This window comes from Durio zibethinus, chromosome 6 (assembly GCF_047325235.1).
Source record: "Durio zibethinus cultivar Kanyao isolate XHJ-2024 chromosome 6, ASM4732523v1, whole genome shotgun sequence".
Taxonomy (NCBI): domain Eukaryota; kingdom Viridiplantae; phylum Streptophyta; class Magnoliopsida; order Malvales; family Malvaceae; genus Durio; species Durio zibethinus.
Window position 1 is genome coordinate 1,594,062 of NC_143167.1, and position 21,022 is coordinate 1,615,083.

Consider the following 21,022-nt stretch of genomic DNA (forward strand, 5'->3'; position numbering starts at 1 on the left):
AAGCATGCGCATAGCCAGTCCCCACTAGTATAGATTGCTTAAAGGAAAATATATAATTAAAAATTTTGGGTTTATGCACAAAATAAATAAATAAATAAATGATATGAAACAGCATTTTAATCATGTGTTAGCTATGATGATAATCAGCATAAATGACACCAAAAAAATACTGTTTCTTTTTACTCGATTAATTGGTTTAGTTGTTTTTTGTTATTTGTTTTGTTTTTAGTTAATTTTTTATTATATTAAAAGAATCAATCAAATTAGCTTTAATTATTGATTATTTAATTCTTGTTTGTTGTTCATTTCACAAGAATATACTCTTTTTTTTTTTTTTTGTTGCCAATGTCTTATGAAATGTTGAAAGCTACTACTTTTACTTGGAAAAAGTGAAAGGAGAAAGAAGCGGGGGATTTGAAAGATGCCACAAATTTATCTAGACAAGCAAGGAGAGGAGGTCAAAATTCTTTTTCTTTTTTTTGCATTAAAATTCTCGTAAATTTAGATTTAATAATTTATGTTTTTATATTATATAAAATATTAATAATTTATATATTTGTATAATATTTTAATAAAAATTATATCATAATTCATATCAACATAAAAATATAAAATATATATTTTTTGGATTTATCAAATTCATATATGATTTTTGTTAAAATTTTAAATCATGTTATTTTTTTATATTATTTTCGTGTTATATTATTATATCATATTTTAAATGATCAAATCATTTAAATTTATTAATTAAATATGACCATTAATTTTTACATAGTACATATATTTTTAAGATCACATGTATTTACTAATTTTCAAACTATAATTAAAATGGTAACTTGTAATTTCAAAAATTGAAGACATTAAAACTTAAAAGAGAGACTGTAGCAAGCTTCAATAATAATTATTATTTGACTGAGTAATTGATCAATTTTCAAAGTCAAGAAAATCTCCTATCAAAAGTTTAAGTAAGATGAGAAGTAATGAATTTTTTTAAATTTCAAAACATATTGTAAAATTGTGTCAAATTTTTTTTGAAGTGGGATTTGAGAAATATTCATGAAAATTATAAAAATATAAAAAATTTCCACTTTCAAGTTCATTGTAAAAATATAAAAAATATAAATTATATAAAGTTTATGCACGAAAATAATATTTTTATTTTAATTATGGTAAACAATATTTATTAACCTAACTTCCTTATATAAAAAGACAAAGGATTGTAAATGTATTTTAATAATAACAAAAATATTAACATACCTTGACTTAAACTACTGTTTATATCTATTAAAATGTAAAAAAAAAAAACCTAAAATATTGATTGATAAATATTATTCTACTTTAATTTCATTTGTGGTGAATTAGAATGTAATTGAGCACACTAAAGATCCCCCAAAAAGGAACCTCAAAGTGAAGTCTCGAATCATTAATATAGCAATTGCAAATAAAATGTTTGTTTGTACTTTTAAGGCGTGCACTATGACAAAGAAAAAGCCGAAGCCAAAGCCCAACATTTCTTTTTTCATCTTTTGATCTGTCACCCAAAATCTGAGTGTAAACAACAGTGACTATGCTACTCTATATACTTTTTGTTTCATAGGCCATGGCATCTTCCTCCTTTTGGTGGACACTTTTTTTTTTTTTTTTAATTTTGGTTTCAAACAGGTAGGGGTTCCTAGATTCTAAATTTCTGATGCTATTATACTTATAAATTAGAGTTAAATTTGGTAATGTGGGAAAGTTATGTATCATTTTAGCATAGTGCCATATAATTTGGTGTCAAAAGGATCCTTCAATATGAGAAGAAAAGATTTCTATTGCTCTACCAAATGGATTCTCATGTAAATTAATATGAGCAAGATTTTTTTTTTGTAACATATGACTATCTTTTTCTTGTTACTTTGAATTTGATTATCAAAAATATTGCATTTCGAAAATAAAATTATGAAACTTAAATATATTAAATTGATGTAAAAAATAAAATTTTAAATTTATTTGAAAAAATAATTAAAACATAAACAAAATCTATGAATACTTGTAACGGATGGATACAAAAAATATATCTATAAATAGTGATTAAAAGTTAATTGAAAAGCAAAGTAATCAGATGCAAGTTTTAAGTTTTGTTCAGGGCTAAATTTTATTTTATTTTTTGTCAATTAACATATGCAAGTGAATGTGTCACAGATCGAGATTTAAGCTCTAAATCCGCGCGGTTTCAAGATCCGGGCATTCACCCATCCGACTTCTCAGATCAGTCTTCCTGTCACGGTTCACATCCTTGTGAGGTATTATCCGCTCTGGTCCCTCTGACCTCACGATTTTATCCTACAAAAGGCGTCTTACAAGGTAGAGGTGGTGTGAACCCTTATATCATAGTGACCCTCCTATTATGTTCGATGTGAGATTCAGGACTCTTCTTTAAGTCCGTGACGTTCCGCACCTAACTTCGTGACGCCCTCGTCATGGAGGCTGGCCACCCTGCCTATCTCCCTCGAGGCGCTTGGCATAGATTGAACTATTTAAGGCTGGCTCTGATATCACTTGTCACGGGTCGAGACTTAAACTCCGAACCCGCGCGGCTCGGGACCCGGGCATTCACCCATTCGACGTTCCAGATCAGTCTTCCTGTCACGGTTCACACCTTTGTAAGGTATTGTCTACTCTGGCCCCCTTGACCTCACAATTTTGTTCTACAAAAAGTGTCTCATAAGGCAGAGGTGATGTGAACCCTTATATACCCAGTGACCCTCCTATTATGTTTGATATGAGATTCAAGACTTTTTCTTAAGTTTGTGACAAATACACATTGCTTGACCCTTCCAATTGGACTGTATTGAAAATGAGAGAGACTGAGTTTTTTTTTTTTTGGCCAACAACAATAGACCTAAATTAACAATTTTTAAAATCTCAAATATGTTAAAATGGACCTTGCAATGGTATTAAGAAGAAAGGAGTTTGGATAATCTTTTGAGTCATAATTTAGGCTAAGTTTGATTTATAAATTATAAATAATTTTATATTTATGATTTATTTTATTAATTAATAAATCATAAAATGTTGTTTTTTATCATATATTAAATTTAATAAAAAAATATAAATAAAGTGTTTATGAATGATTGATGAAACATTTTATTTGTTTATATTTTTTAATATGAATGAATATAAATAAATATTATTATATTTATAATTTAATAAATTTATTTAATAATATTTTTAAATTTAATTAAACCTATGCATTGAATAATTTCCAACAATATTTTATCTTACACCCTAACTATGCCAAAACTTAGAGTTGAAGTAAGATCACATAATAAGACGTTGTTGTGGGACTATTTTTTACTAGCATAGGACGAGTGTGGGTCCATTTCACTCGCCAACACGGAACAAGACACTCTTTGCCTCGTTTTAAAGAATCTTCCTAGTAGCTCCGTCCAGCTCCCATCCGCGCACGAACACGTCACACGCGCCTTTCATTTCTTGCCAACTGTTTGAATTTCAAACTCGGCGTCCCCGCATTTTAACAGTTTCGCTCTTTTCACCTCAATTTTTAACTTAACCTTACTCCCTACTTCACTGGTCAATCCCAAACGCCGTTAATTTTCTCTTTTTATCCACCTCCAAATCGCCACGTGTACTCGATAATCTTACGGCGTTTAAACTTTAAGGTGGGCTCGTTTCGATTTAAAAGCAAGTGAAGCTCCTTTCAGTCCCTAAAAGCTTTGATTTTTTCCTTTCTTTTGTCTTTGCCATTTTTCTGGATCTGGAATTCTCGCCGGTCAAGCATGTCTTCAACGTCGTCGTATTGGTGTTACAGTTGCACTCGTCTGGTTCGCGTCCTGGCTTTAGACAACGGTACCAACGACACTGTTGCATGCCCGTATTGTGACGGAGGTTTTATCGAGGAGATCGAATCATCGGATAATCACAACCGTCAATTTCCGGCTATGTACATGATCACCAGCAACGGTAATAACCGTCAAAATCGGAATCGGACACGAAACCTCCTTTTTCGTCGAAATCGTCGTTCCGTTGACCGACCAAACATCAATCCAATCATTGTCCTACGTGGCACCACCGACGACGAGAACAGCACTAATGGAAACCACAATAGCGGATTTGAATTCTTCTATGACAATAGATCCGGTTCGGGTTTAAGGGCCATGCCGGCTTCGATGTCCGAATCTCTAATGGGCTTGGGTTTTGATCGGTTATTAGAACAACTTTCTCAGATCGAGATAACCGGACTGGGGCAACCAGAGAACTCGCCGGCTTCGAAGTCAGCGATCGAATCAATGCCGACGATTCAAATAGCGACGACCCATGTTTGTTCGGAAACTTACTGTGCTGTTTGCAAAGAGCCTTTTGAGCTGGGGACCAAAGCGAGGGAGATGCCATGTAAGCATATTTACCATCAAGATTGTATCATCCCATGGCTTGCGCTTCGAAACTCGTGCCCCGTTTGCCGCCACGAAATGCCGTCGGATCTCAGCGAGTCAACCGACGACGCTTCGGAGACGGTGGGGTTGAGTATATGGAGGTTACCTGGTGGCGTTTTTGCGGTGGGTAGGTTTAGAGGAGAAAGGGAATTGCCCGTGGTTTATACGGAGATGGATGGTGGGTTTGGGGAATCAGACTCGGGTTCGGGTCATGGAGCTCCGAGGAGAGTTGCGTGGGTTGAGGTTAGGAGAAGAGAGAATGGGTTCAGGCGAGTTGTTAGAAATGTGATGTCGTTTTTGAGGAGTCTGAGGTCTCAGTCTCATCGTGGAAGGGAAGAATCTGGCGGTTTGACCAGAAATGGTTCAACATCTATGCTTGGTAGGTTTACTAGAAGTAGAAGCAGAAGCTCAAGGTCGGTTTTGGAATGAGATTTTTTGGGGGGTAATTATAAAAAAATAAGGAAATTTTTTTCACTTTTTTTTGGGTTTTCAATTTATGAAAAAAAAAATTTGTTCTTTGATTATTGTAAATAGCACTTAAATGGCAAGAATTCGAATTTTAGATATACCAATATTCAAGTTGCAATTTCATCTGTTATTTGATGATTATATAGGCAGAAGAAAGGAATGGAGCTAAAAGAATCTGAACAATTTTGGGCTTGTTTGATGAAATGCAGAAACCATTTTGGGTGTCAACCCGGTTTTGAGATTTAAGGGAATGGAGGATAATGGTTTTTTTTTTTTTAATTATAGGAAATTACCTAGTCACATGCTTCCTTAAAGATGTTGGAAGCTGAAAGTTCAAGTAGAAATTTCCATGGAGAAAGTATTTTGATTTCAATGCTTCATCTTAAATTCTAAGCTAAACAAAACATCAAAAGCTGTGGCTTAGTAGCAGTAGTAAAGTCTTGGAGAATGGTTTCGGTATTGGAATGGTTACTGATTTGAGTAATCAATTTCTTTATCAATATTATTTTTTGATGGATTTTTAGTTAAAGATCGTGGTATTACAACACTTTTTTTGGAAGGAGTGCATGTGATCTCGAGTCTTGACATTAGCAAGGTAAGCTCTGTGTTCTGCAAGCAAATTCATGTAGAAATACTTGTTAATTTAAGGGTTTTTTTTTTAATAGGAGGCTTTGGTTTTGAAATAAACAAAAATGTTACGGATATAAAAAATTTGAATTTTAAATTTATTAAATATTATTTTTTAAAGATGATTACATGAATAATTTAAATTTGATTTCAGGTCTTTTTGATTGAATTGTAGTAGGGATTTCACCATGCTGTAATTGCAATTTATAAGTAAACTTTTACACTATATGTATAAATATATATATATATATATATTTTTTTTTTGGTAAGAACTTTTACATTATATTTGAATTAAGAGGAAGGAAAGTAAAGAAAAATAAAATAAAAGAAAATAATGAAAATAGAAATATCTTTTTTTTTTTGTTTGAATAAATTTTTAATTTAAAGGAAATAAAAAAGATGTAAACTCAATAATTTTTTATTTTTCTTGTAATCTTCACTTTTTTAATACTTCAAATTGGGAAAAAAAGCTAAGAAAAAGAAAGTCAAAAAAATTTTATTTTTATAAAAAAACTATTTTATTTATATTTTTATTATGATACTAATTTGATCATATAACTGATATTTTTTATAAAAATATATTTTTTATGAGTATTTTATATAATATCATAGTTTATAAATATTTTATAATTTTTCAAGTTTTAATAACAAAATAAGTCAAATTATTATTAAAATAAATTAAAAAATTAAATTAAACATAAAATTAAGAGTAAATCAATAATTAGCTAATAAATATTACTATATTAAATATGTTAAATTTTGTTTAGAAATATTTATTTATACAAATTGGGTAGTATAAAGATATATTTGTACAAGTTAGGTAGTATAAAGATATATTTGTATATAATTTTTTATAAGAAAAAGGTTATAATTGAAAAAAAAATTATAATGAATTATTTTATTTTATTTTCATTATTTATCCAAATAATGATTGTTAAAATTATTATTTTTTATTAATTTTAATTATCCAAACAAAAAATACATATATTATTTTTTTCTTTAAAATTTTTGTTATTTATATGTAGCCAAATATAACAATAAGTCTAATCGTAAAATGACATATATGGCATTATGAGAATTCTCTTACCATGCATGAAAATGAAGCCTTAATTTCTAAGATAAAGTTACTAAATTTGAATTATAACGATATAGGTTTGCATTTATTGTTTAATTTGAAATTAATAAAATTTTATAGGTGTAAAAGAAAATTGTACAAGATTACTTAGGTTACAAAGCAATTTAAGAAAATATGAATACCTGGCCACTCCTACTGCATCTTTGGGATGAGGCTGATAAAATGTAGGGAAAAACACGTGACATTGTCAATGAATTTCCTGAAACGTAAAGCTGTATTTAACAACTTCCAGGCCATATCCCCAAATGGACAGCTCACAGCTGGGACTCGGCAAAGTTTTTAACTGCAGCATGTTCAAACCAAAGCTTAGGTTTGGAAATATAGGAAGTAAAGATAAGGAGAAAGAAGAGACTCCACCGACCAAAACATGGCAACAAAACTGATGTGCTCTTGTGTGTGGTTAACCATTAATGTTGTAAAACTACTGCCACTTCCAAACTACTCTAATTTATTGATGAACTGTTAACATCTCATTAATGGCTTAAATGTTGTCAAACAATCAACATCAATCATAAGTTTAAATATTTAAATAATACTTTAAAATAAAAAAAATACGAATTTAATTTCAGATATATTAAATATTATTTTTTAAAAATAATTATATAAATTAATTGAATTAAATTAAAAATTTGCTTTACATTTGAGTTTATGTTTTTCTCTAAGTATAATAGAGATTTAAAGAAAAAAATATAATTATATGTTATTTTTTAATTTGATTAAAATAATTTATTAGCTGTAAATTTTTTTAAAAAATAACATTTTAATTATTATTTTTAATGGAAGAGCATTTATTGAATAAAAAACAAGTTTTTGTTTTTAATATTGCAAGAAAAGAATGAGATGCTGACTTGGTAATGATGACTGCTCACACCACAAATCCGATGGGGCACAAATGCAAGATCCAACGACAGATATTAAGTCATCCACGCAGAAAATAACACGTGGCAGGGCTTAGATCAGACATATCCACGTGTCAATCTCTAGTGCTTGCTCTTCATCAGACTAAAAACACTAAAAACTAGAAAGAAAAAAAAAAAGAAAAAAAAATAGCTATCAACGGTTAAGTTTCGGACAAAGAAAGAGATAAAGAGAGCGCAATCGCAACAGCTAAGAGAGAGAGAGAGAGAGAGAGAACTTTCTTGAAATTTTCTTTTAATTTCCTTTTAATTTCTCTCAAATTGCTCATTTTATGCAAGCAAAGTGACGGGCGTTTGATCGATTGATCTTCATTTTTCTGGGTAAGTATTTTTAGAGAATTTTTTCTTTGTTTCTTTGCATTCAATTCTGTTTGTTTGCCGAGAAAACGGAGGAAAACTGAGACTTTCTTTTGTTTTTCCGTGCGATTTCTCATCAGCCAATCAAGACCTGGAAAGTCGACTTATTTCTTTTTTCTCGTGAGATTTTGATTCATACAGGGCAATGTAGGGTTTTATCATCTTTTAAATTCTAGTATTCGTTTTGCTTGATTGTACGCTTGATTCTGTCTTTGCATGTGATTTTTTTAAAAAATAGTGTTGAAATAATTAAACAAAGGAAGGAATTTAAATCATAAACATTTAATCTTTTGCTTCTGATTATGTGTAAAGTATAGCTTAATTAGAACAATATAGTATTAACTATACTTTTAGAGGGTGGGGCTTTAAAGACAATATTAAATTACTAAAATAATGATAAATTGAAAATGTAAATGGCATTGCAATTCACAAACAAGACATCGTGGTGTTAAGCTTTAAACCAATTGTCTATTGGATTTCGTTAGTGGGTCAAGTTTGTCAAGCTTTAATGACATTTGAATGTTTCATGCTTTGAATCAGTAAATTGGTTGGTTGGGTCTTGATTGTTTTCATCTGTAGTGGGATTACTGTGACTCTTTCCACTGAATTTTATGATTTTTTTTTCCATTTTCCCATGTTTGATTCCAGTTCCTTTTAAGGTGCTTTCTCTTTGGAGTTTGGAGTAGCTTTAACATTTTTGTAGTCATGGTTGGCATTAACAACATTGAGATATTTGGTTTTGTATTGACCACTTTAGCGCTTACAGCATATTGATAGATGGGTACATTCTGTAACCATATGTAGAAAAAAATTATTTCTAAGGCTCAGGCGAAAGCATTATCTTAAAAATCATCAACATGTCAGTGTAGAATAACATATTTTGATTGTGAATAACCATTAACCAGCCACAGATGGGACTGGTGGATAAAACATTGAATATGTGAGGGAAAGTGTTTTTAGCTTAATACTAGACTCAGCGATCCTTAAATTTTGAGTAAATTTCGAGTAAATTTCTATTTAATAAAGCATGGCTCCCTCGCTGTCAGTGCTTTGTTTGATTGAAATGACTTGTGATAGTGATTCACAGTCATTTGAGGTATCATAGGATTTGAAGGTTTCAAGAGAAGAAGTTGTTTGCATACCATCTGCCACCTTTTAGACAAGTGGAATTTCTGCATTTTTGCAACAATGAGCTTTGTTTTCCGAGGGACTAGAGGAGATATTGAGAGTGGGTTTTCAGGATTTATTCCTGAACGTCCTGCTGTGGTATGTTCGCTTATCCATGTCTATACATTTGACCTGTTGGATAGCCAGATTGTCTTATACTGTATACTGGGGGTTGATCTATCATCATGCCTTTTTTTTTTTTTTTTTTCCAGCGTATACATGCAGCTCGACCAGTTAATTCCAATTCACTCGCCTTTCTTGTTACAGGTAATGTTTCTAGTTCCACATTTTTTCTACTTTTCTTCTATTGCATTTGTTAATTTTTGTCAATAATCATTCCTTATTGTATCTTTAACTTGCTTTTCTATCTATTCTTACCTGTTTGTTTTCAGCAGTTCTTTTGCTGTTCATGATTTTAAACTCTCACCAAATGTCGCCAAACTTTCTGGTATGTACTCAATACACATTCGCTGGGACTATGCTGGTCTATCTGTTAATACATGACTATCATGGAGGTATCCTCTGTGTCTGTGCATGCAGCTTTGGCTAGTAGTGGGTGTCTTTTTAATGGCTACAAGCCTGAGGATGTATGCAACTTGTCAACAACTTCAAGCTCAGGCCCGAGCTCATGCTGCAGCAGCTAGTGGTTTACTTGGTCACACTGAGTTGCGTTTGCGCATGCCACCATCAATCGCTTTTGCTACAAGAGGACGCTTACAAGGACTAAGGCTCCAACTTGCCCTTCTTGACCGAGAATTTGATGACTTAGGTATGGTGCTTTTTCAAAATTCAGTCATAAGATTCCATGGTTTGGTTTAACATGCATTGACAGATATGCAATGAGAGTTTTACTTGTTTTTAGTTTGATTTTATGAAGATTAATACTTCTTTTCTTTCTGCTCCAGATTATGACACTCTGAGAGCATTGGATTCCGATAACACTCCCACAACTCATTCAATGAGTGAGGAAGAGATAAATGCCTTACCCGTGCACAATTACAAGGTCCCTGGCCCAGAGAGGTATGCATACATACTTCTGTTTAGGTAGTAGGGATTTTACCACTTATAACTTGCTTTGGTTGTGAACAAGCAAGCAGAGCTTTCTTTTTTTTTTTTTACCAAATTCGTAGTTGCATCAATTGATCTTCCTTGTTATTTCTAACAGTGCTGGATCATCACTGCAGCAGGCATCATCTTCATCAGCCCCAGTTGAGGTATCAGTTAGTAATTTTAATTTTAGTGTTTTATAATCAAATAGAAAATAATGGTGATTGCAGACCACTTTCAAGCAATTCCTTCTGCAGTTGATCATGCTATTTTCAAGTTGTAATAATTCTTTCATGAAGCTTTATATGTTTTAAAGAAGATATTGGTAACATAACAAGTCATTGAGTACATCTCATCTTCAAAGTTGACATAATCAGAGAGCGCATTAAAGTTTTGAAGACAAATTTTTCTGTCTCTGCATCTTTCTGAATCATTTCATATGACTGTTTCATGGATGGTTTTTGTAGTCTAAGTCACAAATATATATGTTGCAGCCAAAGCAAGATTCTAGGAAGGCTGATGGGAGTATGAAGGCTTCAGAAGATGAACTAACTTGTACTATTTGTTTGGATCAAGTTAACAGGGGGGAGCTTGTTCGGAGCTTACCATGTTTGCATCAGGTTCTATTTTTACAGTCTACTCATGTTTTCCTCTAATGATTTTATGGTGTTCTGTTAATTTATCATACTGTTTTCTGTTCCCCCTATTTCTTCTATCTTCATCTTCCATTTGAAATGAATTGCGGTAACCAACATCTCACATCAATAGTTTAGTATTGAGTGTTTTTAGTAAATTGGAGCCTATGACCTGACAACAATTTAAGCTAGCGCTTTTTTTGAAATAGGCGCAAGGCTTTACAAGCCTCTGAATTTGTAAATGAAGAGTGATTATATGTTGTTGAACATCAAATGCTAGAAATTTTGTATGATATGCAACTTTTCCATCTCTTAGTAGTGTAACGGTATAAGTGTTTCCTCCAACCTTTCCATTTGAACTGCTTTCCTTATTAGTTTCTCATGCTATCTTCATAAACATTTTAAACTGCAAAATTATTACTAATTTCGTTCAATTTTTTTCTAATGGGTGTGACTCAGAAAATATGCTTATTCTTAAAATTTTCACTTACAAGCAGCTGTGAATTCCTGATTTGTTGAAAGAATAGAACGTCTTATCTTCCTATCTCAAATGAATGACCTTTTACTATTATCATTCTAAAGTCTGTGGTTGACTTTTCTTTTTCATTATTTTGCCAAACATTTCTGAATTCTTGATGAATCTTGATTCTTGTTTGTGTACTGACATCCTCGTGCTCTTGTGCTTAATCCTTCGTTGCGATGCTAATAAAATCCTAAATCCAAACCTCTTGTATTATACCAAATTGTAAATGGTGGTGATCTTGATGCCATTTGTATTATATGATATCTGATATATTAAAAACATTCTCCTCTTGCAGTTTCATGCCAGCTGTATTGATCCGTGGCTGCGGCAACAGGGCACGTGTCCTGTATGTAAGTTCACGATGGGTTCAGGATGGCAGGAAAACAGGGAGAGTGAGTCAGATGATTCAGACATGGTTTAACTTGACTCCCCAAGTGATGCAATCTGTATATGCATTAAAGTTTATCCAACATGTTTTTAGTTACATACAAATAACGTTTTCTGGGTGTGTCTTTTAAATATCCTCTAGGATCGGTCTGTTACCTATTTTGGGCTTCATGAAAGAAAATGAGGGTCTATGTTGATCATGCTTAGCCCTGTAACTAAAAAATTCCACCATGATCTAATCTAATATACTTTGTGTGAGTTCATCAGTTCCTTTTGGATAGATTTGTAGCTTTATTTTCCTTTTTGATTCCATCCAACACAGATCTTTATTCTACTTCTATGTGAATTCCCTTCTCCTATCTTAGTGCAGGAATTCTGGTTATGTTGGTGGAAGATCTATCTAGCCCATTATCTCACCACATATGACATATTCTTATGGCAATTCCATTGACAAACATAAGGACAGAATTCTTCAATGTACAAAATCTAGGACGTTACCATTTTGGGACAGTTTATTAACATATTGGATAAAAGTGAGAGCCGCAATAATTGCAAAAACAGAATATTATTCTGAAGGATTGGTCATAAGTAACCTAACAATTCTACTTCAAGTTTCCTGCTACTTAAAATGTCTCAAAACTATGCATATTCCTATCACCTTTCAATCCCTAAAGTTTTCTATGTTTTTATCAATGCTGGAAAAACTAGACTAGAAAAGGGAACATGCACATGCTCTGGAGCAAGTAGAGCTACAACTACAAACGGTATCCTAGAAGAATTGCAGTTGGTGCAACCAAAGTATGATTAATAAAACTATTTTCACTAAACCCTTTTAGCCATAGACCGAATAGACTCTAACTAAATCTGGTTTTCCCTTGATGATTAAGCTTTGAGTGATTGGTTTGGTTTACAATAAGAACTAGCTAGGCAGACACCCCTAATCATTTCTATTGTTGCTTGGAAGGAAGGTGGGTCAAAAGTCCTTCTCTTCGCCTAGCTTTCAGACTCCTCCAGGGGTTTCTATTTGGTTGAGAAAGCTATCATCATCAACCAAATTTGCATGTTCCAATGAGTCTTTCATGAAAATGATCATCATCATGAACTTAAATTTCAATTCACTGGTTGATTGGCTAGCTATTGGAAGATGCTAACTCTTTTGATTTGTCTTGATTACCAAGATTTAACGGTTAGACTAGACCTCCAAATATAGCTAGCAGTAGCATGATAATGGATGGCATATATCATATATAAAGATGTATTTATTCTCATGGTCATATATATTTGGTCAAAGAGACAAGGGTCAAATGCACATTGGTTGGGATGTTTATTTCACTGTTTTCTTAAACAGTAATAAAACATATGAAGTAACATGATTATCCTTGAATATCTCTTTCAATGGCTCCGTTAATCTTAATAAATAATTTTCTTTTATTATCCCTAAAGCAATTTTTTTTTTTTATAGAAAAGAAATTGGATTGACATTTCAAATTTAGATATGTTGAATGTCTCTATTTAAAGATACTACATGGATCAACTCTATTAAACTTTGGATTCCTCTAAAGCAAATTTTGAAAGTTTGAAATCAGATTAGAAAAGGTGAAGGATGGCAGGACAAGACTGATCTTTGGGGACAAATTTTTGTTATGGAAATATTAATTTCTTGTAGTTTTACTTGTTTTCTTTATATGCATGTAATTTATGTTGGTTTTTGAGAAAGTGGTATGATGAAAGAATCTTCTTTTGTTCTCTCCCCATTGAAACAATTTCTTGAAATCTCTCTAGGAAAAAGGTACCACCAATTAGCCGTATTAAGGTTAGGAATGGTGAACATTTGTGTATCAAGATAAGTTTGAGGGGAATAACAAGGACAAAAGATTAATTAATTGACTTTAATGATACTCCACAGTGAAGAATTGGGCCAAGGTTTGGTAATTCTTTGCTTTCTCAAACCTGTAACATTTCATTACCTAATCAACCAAACATGGACACATGACAGTTCGCTCTGTCTCTATATAAACATACATATCCCTACAGGGCTTTTATGAATCACTCCAACTTCAAAGACTTAACCAATATTCTGTTTCCTACTTGTTTTAACTTGTCCAACAAAAACATGGGTACTTCAGCTCTTTTATCACCAGCAGTTCTGATGACCTTCCTTGCTGCTGTTGTCTGTCTCGTGGCCTATCCTGAGGTTGTCACTGCAAAGGAAGCAGGCATCACTAGGCACTACAAGTTCAACGTATGGATTGCATTGTTTACTTTAGATAACTTGTGAAGTGATGAAAGTAATACAGTCCTGATCAAGAACTCATCTACATTATTAATTTTCTTTTGCAGATAAAGCTGAAAAATATCACCCGATTGTGCCGTACTAAGAGCATTGTCACAGTTAATGGGGAGTTCCCTGGACCTCGTGTTATTGCCAGAGAGGGCGACCGCTTAGTCATTAAAGTAGTTAACCATGTTTCTAACAATATCAGCATTCACTGGTAAGAAGCCATTGGATTTCTTCGAGTAATAAGTGTTCTGTAAAATCGTATATGTTTTGATTTCCATGGTTATAACCCTTTTGAGAATGGCAAACTAATGTTGTCTACAGGCATGGAATTAGACAGCTTCGGAGTGGATGGGCAGATGGGCCTTCATATATAACACAATGCCCTATTCAAACTGGCCAATCTTATGTTTACAACTTCACCATTACTGGCCAAAGAGGAACTCTCTTCTGGCATGCTCACATTTCATGGCTTAGAGCAACTCTTTATGGACCACTTATCATCCTCCCTAAGAGCAATGAATCTTACCCCTTTGTCAAACCCTATAAAGAAGTCCCAATCTTGTTTGGTAATGTTATGCAAATCACCAAAATTTTCTCCATTATGCAAATTCTGATGTTCTTTGATACTGACTTTGCTTGTCAAACTACAGGAGAGTGGTTTAACGCTGATCCAGAGGCAGTCATCAATCAGTCTCTTCAGACAGGAGGTGGGCCAAATGTTTCTGATGCCTACACCCTTAATGGGCTTCCAGGCCCATTGTACAATTGTTCTGCCAAAGGTATGTCTCCCTTTTTGGTCATAAATTCTATGGCTCATTAAATTCACAGCAAAATCTAATTATACTGGATTTTGATTATGCATGTAATTTTACAGATACATATAAGCTGAAGGTAAAGCCTGGAAAGACATATCTTCTACGGCTGATCAATGCTGCACTCAATGATGAGCTTTTCTTCAGTATTGCAAATCACACTTTCACTGTTGTGGAAGCTGATGCAGCATATGTCAAGCCTTTTGTTACCAATATATTGGTGATAGCACCTGGACAAACCACCAATGTTCTCCTGAAAACCAAATCTCAAGCTCCTAATGCCACTTTTTTCATGTTAGCCAGACCATATTTCACTGGTATGGGTACCTTTGACAATACCACTGTAGCCGGTATTCTTGAATATCAAACACCTTCAAATTCTTCACCTTCCACCAGTTTGAAAAACCGTCCACTTCTTAAACCAGGCTTGCCTGCGATCAATGCTACCAATTTTGTTGCCAATTTTTCCAGCAAATTACGAAGTTTAGCCACCGCCAAGTTCCCTGCCAATGTCCCACAAAAAGTAGACAAAAAGTTTTTCTTCACAATTGGTCTTGGAAGCAATCCCTGCCCCAAAAATCAAACCTGTCAGGGACCTAATGGCACAAAATTTGCAGCTTCTATGAACAATTTCTCTTTTGCTCTCCCAAGAACTGCACTTCTGCAGTCCTACTTCTTTTCTCAATCTAGTGGGGTTTACACTGCTGATTTTCCAGCCTTCCCTCTTCATCCATTCAATTACACAGGTACTCCACCTAACAACACACGTGTAAGTAATGGCACTAAAGTTGTGGTGATACCATTCAATACAAGTGTGGAAGTAGTCCTCCAGGACACCAGTATCCTGGGTGCTGAGAGCCATCCTCTCCATCTCCATGGCTATAACTTCTATGTTGTTGGCCAGGGTTTTGGCAACTTTGATCCTAACAATGACCCTTCCAAGTTCAACCTGGTTGATCCTGTTGAAAGAAACACTGTTGGTGTGCCCTCTGGTGGTTGGGTTGCAATCCGTTTTCAAGCAGACAATCCTGGTGACAATTGAGATTATGCAATTTATTTTGAAAATATAGTATGAATATTCCTTTTACTGATATATATTTTTTTCATTAATTAATGATTCAGGAGTTTGGCTGATGCATTGTCACTTTGATATTCATCTGAGCTGGGGCTTAAGAATGGCATGGATAGTCTTGGATGGAAAGCTCCCTAACCAGAAGTTGCTTCCTCCACCGTCTGATCTTCCTCAGTGTTGACCTTTATCCCTTACTGGAACATGAAGCATGCCGCACATAACCTTAATTTCTCCATTTTTGTTCCCATTTTTGGGATGGTTTTCTTGTAACTTAAATAATGTCTGTGAGAAGCCTAAGCCAACATTGGCATCGATTGAACATGGTTCTTTGCTTGTTTACTCTGCTTGTCTCGGAGATCTTACTAGAGTCCTTCACCAAGAAAATGGTGGAGGAGGTTTTGTACTTGTACCACAGCCACAGTTCTTGTTGGAACAATAATAATTCAAATTTGATCTAATTAATCTCTCTTTAAATTGAAAATTTTATGAAAATACTAACTACTACTCCTATATCCTTTGTTTTATCATGAATTGTTCATTATCCTTGTCACTTAAGCAAATTTATAAGCACATTAATACAAATCTAATATATATATATAGTTTATTTTTTGTTTTTGAACATAAACATTGATCAAAATATCTATTGAAATTAATTACCCCGCTCAAAATAATTCAGGTCACAAAAGTAATGCACTTATTAATTATGATAACTTGAAACAAATTCAATATAACCTTTTAAGATTAATAAAAAAAATAAAATTTTAAAAAATAATGAAAAATTATAACTCTAAAATTTCTTTTTAAGATTTGGAAATGCAATAATAATAATAATATAAGCAAACCAAAAATTGCACCTTACCTTTGTATTCAAGGTAAGAATTTAGTGGTTGGTACCATAGCTTTAAAAAAATCATATTTAAATATTCCTCTAAAATATTCTATTTTTAAGGGGACTATTAATAGACATTAATTTATTTACTATCGGTTGAGATGAAGAAGTGAAACGGAACAAAAAAATTGGCAAAAAGGTTGCCATTGCAATGAAAATGGGACAGATTAGAGATTGATGGACTACTAGGTGGCGTAGGATGTAACTTGTTTGTTTGGTGCTTCTTGACCGACCACTGATCAAATAGGAAAGTGATCATCATCTTAATTTCATTACTAAGAATGATAGAACTTGGAAATTTTGGACTGTCATAATGGTTTATGTGACAGTAACTTATGATTCTGTATCTAATAAGACATGATTCTTTTGTTGATTTTGATGATGTTGATCATAATGTTTGAATCCAGACTTGAGGCAAAAGTTGATGTGTTGCCAACTGGCTATCCAAAAAAGAGCAGCGGTGGAATTATTAGTCCTTTATCCCTTCTTTTTTTGTGGACAAGAACATGCCAATTTTCACATCTTGTTCTTCTCCAAAATTTGAAGCTTTCTAACCTCATCTCAGGAATAATATATGGTGAAGTAGCTATTTTCTTATATTCCCATCACTTACATTCAGTCCTTGATTCCAATCGCCCTGCTTTGATGCTTGTTTTTCAGAATGCTGCCATAAGATTTGGTGTTCCTGCAAGTGGGAAAATTGAGCCTTACTACTGATTTCTTGTATTTCATCCTGCAGAAATACCTTACTAATTCCTTGAATTTTCTTAGACATAAGGATTCCAAGCAAATCCCATTGCCGGATTACTGTTGATCCTGCTGTACCCTACCTTACTTAGAAGGTATTTGGTCATAATGTATGCAACATGCAATTTCTTATTTTCTTACTAAATTAATGTATTTTGGTTTAGATAGAGAGGGTTTAATTCATTTCTTGACTTTAGATAATTTTGTTTTGGTTGGTAAAACTATGCCCATAATTGAAAGAATTTGGAATTTGTTAATTCTGTATTTGCATAGTTACATAGATCATAGTTAAAATCTTTGGTTTATTGAAAGGATTTGAGCCTTTTAAATTGGTTGAAATCTTGTTGATCATCACAGTCACTTATACTAGTCCTCTCCCTCGTAATCTTAACAGATAAAAGGCTCAGAAGTTCAAAGTACTGAAGTTAAATGACATATTACTGTCAGTTGCTTCCAACTCTGTCTATGGAGGTTCATTTACAGTAATAACTTTTGTTTTGAGCCCAGGTAGTTATAAAGACAGCCATATATACAAAATGCTGGCTCCAGTACTAATTGCTGAACCAGTGTATTTGTATTACTGAAAATGAAGTTGCTGCAACAGTGCAGGGAAGTCAAAAACAAGAGGAAAAATATTATACTATGTTATCAGACAAACATTGCCCTAGACGGACAAGGTGGAATGAGAAAATGGTTTGCCAATTTCCATGTGAAATTAAGCTTTGAGGAGCTTCATCCATTCATCTTGCTATTTCCATACTGTAATTAGAACTTGAACACAACTTACAAAATTTATCTGTCAATAATTGTACTGAGATCCCTTTGTTTTGAAAGTAATAACAGAGTTGTTAAAACGTAGACTGTCAAGATATTTGAGCTAAAATGCTACTATTTGGTGAAGGCTGGAACTGACTGATGCTAATTGACTATGGTACATGTACCTCAGACACAATTCTTGGTTTAAGTGTGTTTTGAGTTTAAAATGATTTTTCCTTGTATTTTGTTTCCTCGCACATGGAAAACTTTGCAGTCAGGATGTACTACTCCTTCCAATGAAGTGTTGAAGAAATGTTTTTCACTGATTCTCATGTTTGTCATTCATCATTTACTGCTATCCCAAGTAGAAGTTCTTAGCATTAGCTTGGGCTGAAAAGAAAGATCTTACTAGGTAAGTTTTAGCACATCAGAAAACAGTTTCAGGGCTGACTTGTTGAGTTGAAAGATGAAAAAATTAAGATAAGTGGGGGAGAAGTGAAAGGGAAAGAGGCAGACCTTATTTATGGAATAATAATCCAAGTTTTGCCTTCCACTGTTAACAGAAAATTCATTTCCTACCACTTTTTCTAAAATGGGAAAAGGGTGGCTTTCATTCCCAATGAAGATCCAAAAGCCAATGATGTCATATTATTATATTGGCAGCTGCAACAGCTGAAAGGAATCTCTCTGTCATCAATAAATACACAAAAAAGAAGAAAATAGGAACAAAATAACGAACCAAAAGCCACTCTAAAAGGAAAATCAAATTTAAGAGGACCTCCTATTTTGAGATCTGCTTTGATTAATATATCAAGGGGAAAACAAAAAGAAATCACAGGGTGGAAAGGGAGGAAGAAAAAGGGGTCTTTGACAGAAACCTATTTGTTAATATAGTCTTTTCTTACAACTATAAAACTTGTTGCTCTCTCATTTATAATTACAAACTGAACTGAACTAATTAAAAATGAAGGTAAGCAAGAAAAAGTCTGTGACATTTATATGTTCTTGATCCAATGGATATGAAATCCATGAGTTCAAGACAAACAAAATCCAAGAACCATCCTGCACAAACAAGTGGAGAAATGAACCTTAATTCCCTGATGATCTATATATGGTCATCTCCATCTTTTTTCCCTCAAGAATCTCCATGCTTATGCCAGCAAACAAGCATGGCAACACAGCGCCTCATAATGTAAAATCTTGCCTTCTGTTCCTTGGCCAAGCTACTACATTTACGCGAAATGGATGAGCTCTTTTGCGAAAAGCTTCGTGGTAACGGACATTTAGATGATGAAGAAGAAGAAGTAGAACATGGGTTCTTCTGTGAAGAACTCCTAAGAAGAGGAGACTTGGAAGAAATGCTCTTCGTTGAAAAACTCCTTGTAAGAGAAAACTTTGAAGAACTTGAACAATGGATACCTGAAGCTTCCTTCTTTGATATTTTCCACTTCTCATCCATGGAATAAGCTTGGAAGCTGCAACACTAGCAATAATAGATAGACAGTTCTCAGAGCTTGATCTCTTCACTTAACCTGATAACCTCTTTGTCTGCGCGTGCAAGAGATGAACATAGAAAATTAAAGAGAAGTTTAGAAGGAGATGTGACTGAGAAGGATTCTCAGGGTTGTAGACAATAGTGGGGCTATATGTTTCTTATATATAGAGAGAAGTAGGACCTCATGTTAATTTGATTTGATCAATAGTTATTTAGCCTTTAAAATGTCAATTTCTATACTCTCCTTAGGACTAATGGCAGATTTTTAAAATCTTTGGTACTTCTCTCTTAGACCTTAGGACTGATTTGTATGGTTATTATGTGAGTTTTGCATGTTATACTTACCGTTGTTGCTGTCGTGGCAAGATACCATTGGTCAGTTGTCTGAAGATTTTGGAGGTCCTCATTCTTTCTGATATATAAGATTTTGCCTGATTTTTGAATCTCCTCACTCTTGGAGATCCATCATTTATTTTTGTATACACCATTGCCGTACAGGGCTCCATAATAATGTCAGTATTTTAAGTTTATACCACAAAAAACACACACATGAGAGTGATAGAGAAAGGAAAAAGGGAAGGGAAGGGGGGGTCATGGTGTTGTTAGCTGGTTCTTGTGATATGGATTGTGTCCGTTGTTCTACAAAAAGACAGGGTTAGGTTTAAAAATTCAAATAATTTTTGCAGTTTGATGAATGGAACACACACTTATCACAGTGACATTCTGCTACTTGATGGAGTCCCACAAACCATAAATGGGGCCGTTTGGTCTTCTCTCCACAACTTCATGTTTGAGGTCACATTTCAAAACATATATCTTCCCTTCTGATAGTTGCAGCACATCCTTCCAAGCTACACCGATCACATTTTTATGCCATTGCCAAAAATTACTCTCTTCAACAAGTTTTCCTAGGAGACCCCATAATTATTATGTCCTTGCTGCTTTTATGGTTCACTGTCTAAATTATTTACTTGTGAAGGATGTAAAATGAATTCTAACTCTACAAATTCTCAATTGAATTGAAATCTGTAAGCAGAACAATTACTGTAGTGAAGCAGAGAATCTCTTGCAACCTAACTTTTCTGTTCTGATTTCATAGTATGATCTAATAGATATGGTCATTCTCCATCCAAAATGTTGGGTAAAGCAAAGAGGCTTTATCCCTTCATTTTTATTTCCCTAATGTGTAGGCATGATTACAAGAGGATGTCAATCCATGAACACAGTCTGTTAATTTTAGTGTAAAATATTGCTTCATTTTCATTTCATGG

The 21,022-nt window shown here is 33.5% G+C and overlaps 3 protein-coding genes and 1 pseudogene across 12 annotated transcripts; 3 read left to right on the forward strand and 1 right to left on the reverse strand.

Annotated features, from left to right (window-relative positions):
- The first annotated feature begins 3,694 nt into the window (after nt 1-3,694).
- Nucleotides 3,695-5,008, forward strand: LOC111286303 (E3 ubiquitin-protein ligase RDUF2 pseudogene; annotated as a pseudogene). The gene has a single exon (XR_016342658.1). The product of XR_016342658.1 is annotated as an E3 ubiquitin-protein ligase RDUF2 pseudogene (transcript).
- A 2,727-nt stretch (nt 5,009-7,735) lies between these two features.
- Nucleotides 7,736-11,962, forward strand: LOC111284744 (E3 ubiquitin-protein ligase SDIR1-like). 9 transcript variants are annotated; one of them, XM_022873630.2, is made up of 10 exons: nt 7,740-7,904; nt 8,021-8,087; nt 8,987-9,206; nt 9,320-9,374; nt 9,500-9,555; nt 9,648-9,876; nt 10,013-10,127; nt 10,273-10,321; nt 10,649-10,774; nt 11,608-11,962. In XM_022873630.2, exons 3-10 carry the CDS (start codon nt 9,129-9,131, stop codon nt 11,731-11,733), a joined length of 834 nt encoding a protein of 277 aa, XP_022729365.1. In that variant the 5' UTR covers nt 7,740-7,904; nt 8,021-8,087; nt 8,987-9,128; the 3' UTR covers nt 11,734-11,962. The 9 variants fall into 9 exon arrangements, with proteins under 9 accessions (XP_089617863.1, XP_022729365.1, XP_022729373.1 ...); XM_022873634.2 differs by having other exon boundaries at nt 7,755-7,904; nt 9,046-9,206; XM_089761736.1 differs by having other exon boundaries at nt 7,763-7,904; nt 9,503-9,555.
- A 1,646-nt stretch (nt 11,963-13,608) lies between these two features.
- On the forward strand, nt 13,609-16,184 carry LAC2 (laccase 2). Its single transcript, XM_022873628.2, has 6 exons — nt 13,609-13,941; nt 14,040-14,191; nt 14,302-14,546; nt 14,631-14,759; nt 14,855-15,823; nt 15,915-16,184. Exons 1-6 carry the CDS (start codon nt 13,741-13,743, stop codon nt 16,043-16,045), a joined length of 1,827 nt encoding a protein of 608 aa, XP_022729363.2. The 5' UTR covers nt 13,609-13,740; the 3' UTR covers nt 16,046-16,184.
- Nucleotides 16,185-18,953: 2,769 nt separating this feature from the next.
- On the reverse strand, nt 18,954-19,956 carry LOC111286241 (small polypeptide DEVIL 9). Its single transcript, XM_022876115.2, has one exon. It carries the CDS (start codon nt 19,713-19,715, stop codon nt 19,392-19,394), a length of 324 nt encoding a protein of 107 aa, XP_022731850.2. The 5' UTR covers nt 19,716-19,956; the 3' UTR covers nt 18,954-19,391.
- Between the last annotated feature and the right edge of the window lie 1,066 nt (nt 19,957-21,022).

Bases quoted from the DNA above. Each gene is read 5' to 3' on its own strand.
- LOC111286241 (XM_022876115.2), bottom strand. From the start codon at position 19,715: ATGGATGAGAAGTGGAAAATATCAAAGAAGGAAGCTTCAGGTATCCAT.
- LAC2 (XM_022873628.2), top strand. From the start codon at position 13,741: ATGAATCACTCCAACTTCAAAGACTTAACCAATATTCTGTTTCCTACT. The intron at 13,942-14,039 runs GTATGGATTGCA...TTTCTTTTGCAG, and splicing joins CTAGGCACTACAAGTTCAAC to ATAAAGCTGAAAAATATCAC. The intron at 14,192-14,301 runs GTAAGAAGCCAT...TGTTGTCTACAG, and splicing joins AACAATATCAGCATTCACTG to GCATGGAATTAGACAGCTTC.
- LOC111284744 (XM_022873630.2), top strand. From the start codon at position 9,129: ATGAGCTTTGTTTTCCGAGGGACTAGAGGAGATATTGAGAGTGGGTTT. The intron at 9,207-9,319 runs GTATGTTCGCTT...TTTTTTTTCCAG, and splicing joins TTCCTGAACGTCCTGCTGTG to CGTATACATGCAGCTCGACC. The intron at 9,375-9,499 runs GTAATGTTTCTA...GTTTGTTTTCAG, and splicing joins ACTCGCCTTTCTTGTTACAG to CAGTTCTTTTGCTGTTCATG.